Source organism: Sphaerodactylus townsendi, linkage group LG02 (assembly GCF_021028975.2).
Source record: "Sphaerodactylus townsendi isolate TG3544 linkage group LG02, MPM_Stown_v2.3, whole genome shotgun sequence".
NCBI lineage: Eukaryota > Metazoa > Chordata > Lepidosauria > Squamata > Sphaerodactylidae > Sphaerodactylus > Sphaerodactylus townsendi.
Window position 1 is genome coordinate 23,744,182 of NC_059426.1, and position 3,963 is coordinate 23,748,144.

The 3,963-nt window shown below is 46.1% G+C and overlaps 1 protein-coding gene across 1 annotated transcript; it reads left to right on the plus strand.

Moving 5' to 3' along the window:
- The first annotated feature begins 356 nt into the window (after positions 1–356).
- LOC125427128 (60S ribosomal protein L39-like) lies at positions 357–606 on the plus strand. Its single transcript, XM_048486204.1, has one exon. It carries the CDS (start codon positions 405–407, stop codon positions 558–560), a length of 156 nt encoding a protein of 51 aa, XP_048342161.1. The 5' UTR covers positions 357–404; the 3' UTR covers positions 561–606.
- The last annotated feature ends 3,357 nt before the right edge of the window (positions 607–3,963 follow it).

Consider the following 3,963-nt stretch of genomic DNA (forward strand, 5'->3'; position numbering starts at 1 on the left):
AAAGCAAGATAAATTCAAACAATAAAACCAAAGAAAACGCAAAAAACAACAACAGACAGAACACTTAGTAACATAGGTCTTTGCCCATATTGAGGTCAACCATATTCTTTGCCCATATTGAGGTCAACCATCCTCAAGGTGGGGCCAAGATTTCTCTCAGAATTAAAATGAATTGCCAGAATACAGAGATCCATTCACCTGGGAGAAACCACAGCTTCAGAGGAGAAACTCTACTGCATTACATTCCTGCTAAACTCGCTCCACTCCTGAAACTCTGTCCCCAAATCTTCAAGAATTCCCTAACCTGTACTTTGCAAACTTAAACCATGTACATCATCTCAGGAGATGCTCTCCTTTCTCTCTTCCTCAGCGACATTGTAGTGACCAATTGGCCCTCCTTCACCATGTCATCTCACAAGACGTTCAAAATCAGACGGTTTCTTGCTAAGAAGCAGAAACAGAATCGTCCCATACCACAATGGATCCATATGAAAACCGGCAATAAAATCAGATACAACTCCAAAAGGAGGCACTGGAGAAGGGCCAAACTTGGCCTGTAAAGAGAAGCGGCCCCAACCCTCGCTACCTATCCTGCATTAAGACATCAGATCGCTCTTTGCTACCAATCTGCCACAGACGTGTTTGCAAAGCTGACTCAAGTTGTGCATCTCAGGAGACTCCAAAAACTCTTTCAGTGCTTTGCTTTGCAACCTCTCTGGCATGTAAACAGGGTGGGAACCTTCCTTTCTCACTTCAGGAGACTGTTGCGTGATACCTCTGAGAAGGATGTCACACAGGCTACAGGTGAGCATATCATAGCTGGAGAAGACGAGGCTGAGAGCAGGAGGCAGACAGAATATTGAAGCTGCCGTATAAGTTCCATACAGATGAAGGTGGTTCTTCAGATATGTGGGTCCCAGGTGAATAAGGGCTTCAAAAGCAAACAACAACAACAGTGCCTTGAACTGAACCAGGCATCACACTGGCTGTGCAAGTGAGTATAAAAATTGATCTTGGACTTTCTCCAAGAGCTTGCAAATTAGAATACTGTATATATAGCTGTGGAATGTCCAGCATGGGAGAAAGAACCATTTGCCTGTTAACAAGTGTAAAAGGGTTAGCTTGATTTGCATGTGTTTAGCAAGCTTGCTAATTGCACCCTTGCTAATTGATTTGCATGCAAGCTTGCTAACTGCACCCTTTACACTTGTTAACAGGCAAATGGTTCTTTCTCCCACCCTGGACATTCAACAGGTATAAATACTCCACTTGCTTTACTACCATCAGATCCTCTGAAGATGCCAGCCACAGATGCAGGCGAAACGTCAGGAGGAAATGCTACTAGAACTTGGCCATACAGCCCGGAAACCACACAACACCCCAGTGATTCTGGCCGTGAAAGCCTTCGACCATACAGAGATAAAGATATAAGATCCTCAATCCATTGGATACTGGTGGTGGGCATTTGAAACACAAGAATGTTTTGTTGACCTTATTGTTGACCAATGTTGTATGCTGCCCTGAGCCCATATGGGGAAGGGTAGCCTATAGACCCATACATACACACATACATACATAAATACCTCCAGTGTTGTAATAGAAGTCCTTTCGCAACAGTAAGGGCTTGGAAGGTCCATTTTCGTTCACCATCAGTTAGCCTCCAGCAGACATACAAATCGTTTTAAAGGTGATAAACATCTTCAAAAATCAAAAAAATATTCTAATTCAAAATTGATATGTGAAATGCTCCGAGCTAAAAGTCAGACGATCTCTGGTCTTCTAGATAAGCAGTCCACCTGAGAAGAGGCATCCCATTTTGTTTGTAAATATGGGGTGAGCTCTGAAGAGCTGAAAGAAGCCAAAGGGAAGGGGGAAAGGAACACTTACCCTATGCCAGACTTTAAAACCTGTTTGTGTGTGTGCTCTTTCTTCTGTTTTTCGATTTCACTAATGCTCTGTCCCCCTCTCTTTTTCCATTACTTGAAAAACTGGAATGCTTTTTCAGTAGTAACAGTAACAGCCTAGCATGCACTCTTCACTCCGTTGCTTATATAAAATCTAAATTTGGAATATGGAGCACTAATATTTACTGCCTGAATTTGTACAGAAGGCAGCGAAGATCACCTCAGCCTCCTGCTGAAGCACAATCTGGCACTTTTGGTGAAGTGAGTACTTTAATACTGCCACTTTTTCTCTAGAAACTTCCTACCGATTCATCCCATTGACCTTAAAAAAAAACTTCTGGAAATTCTGAGTGCACATGACTGAACTTCCAGGTAAAGTTATTAGAGCAGTGATGGCGAACCTATGGCACGGGTGCCAGAGGTGGCACTCGGAGCCCTCTCTGTGGGCACGCGCACACAGAGTTCATCATGTGGGGGGGGTGGAAAATCACACACACACACAAATCTAGGCTGGCCTGGGCCACTGAGCACAATGTGTGCGCACTGTGGTGAGCAGGGAGAACTTGGCTGGCGGGCCTGGTGCCTGTGCTCCGGGTGGCTGCTGCCTGAGGGGGGCGCAGAAGAGGCAGAGATGCTAGAGAGGCACAGAGCAGTGTGCACGGGACTTGCTGGAGGCGAGAGCAGGCTGACCTTTGCTCGAGCAGGTGGGGCGGAGAAAGAGGGAGCCAACCAGTTTTTTCTAAACTGAAACCTCAGCATTCAGGTTAAATTGCCAGGTTGGCACTTGGCAATAAATAAGTGGGGTTTGGGTTGCAATTTGGGCACTCGGTCACAAAAAGGTTCGCCATCACTGTATTAGAGGGACTTGTTTACTACCATCATTTATAAAATGTTGTGCTTCAGAACAGGGGCATAGCAAGGGGGGGAAATGCCTGGTGCCCTGGTGGGTCCTCTGCCCCTGTCCCACCCTGGAACGCCTCCGCCATGCCCCCGGAATGCCCCACCACACCCCCGGAATGCCCTCACCGCACCCCCTGGCCCCCTTGGAGCTTCACCTCTGCTTCAGAACCGTGACAGTGCATGGAATACTAATCATAAGAACACAAAGCCCTTCTGGGTCAAACCAGGGATCTAGCATCCTGTTTCACACAGCTGCCAACTAGTTACTCCGGAGGGCCACCCAGTAGAGTCTAGAAGCCAAGGCCTTCTCCTGATATTGTAAAGGAAGTCCCCTGTGAAAGCACCAGGCTATTACTTATGCATGGGATGATGTTTACTAGGCAGACTATTTACAGAGTGGTTTGCCATTGCCTTCCCCAATAATTTGTAATGTTTGCTGCCTAGAATTGGGGGAAGAGGAGTTACCAAAATGGCTAAAATAAATAAAAGAAAGTTACATCACTGCTATTCCTGGTTGTTGGGCTATCTGTACTGGACAAATGGGGGGAAGGTATATTCCAGTGGTGGTGAACCTATGGCACGGGTGCCAGAGGTGGCACTCAAAGCCCTCTCTGTGGGCACACACAAACAGAGTTAGTCATGCGGGGGAGAATTGCCCCCCACACACACACACACATCTAGGCTGGCCTGGGCTGCTGGGCTTGATTATTTGCATTAAACCTAAGACCTAGTTTTGGGGAAGCACTGTAGGTAACCCTGTAAATCGCTGTTAAACCCCACTGATTTTCATGCAAAGAATTAAAGTGTGATCCTTTACCTGGAAGTAAGCTTGGTTGCTGGCAATGGGGCTTTCTTCTGAGTAAAACCTCCTAGGGTCGTGATTCACCCGTTTGAAGAGTTGCATGGTTGCTTCAAAGCAAAGCCAACAACTACCACCAAGCTTACTCCCGAGTAACGCATGCGTCAGAGCTGACTGTTTTTTCTAAACGAAAACCTCAGCATTCAGGTTAAATTGCCGTGTTGGCACTTTGCGATAAATAAGTGCGTTTTAGGGTTGCAATTTGGGCACTCAGTCTCGAAAAGGTTCGCCATCACTGGTATATTCCAATAGGGGAGGAAGAAGAGGGATGAGTTACTGACTGTTAATTAACCAGTTATT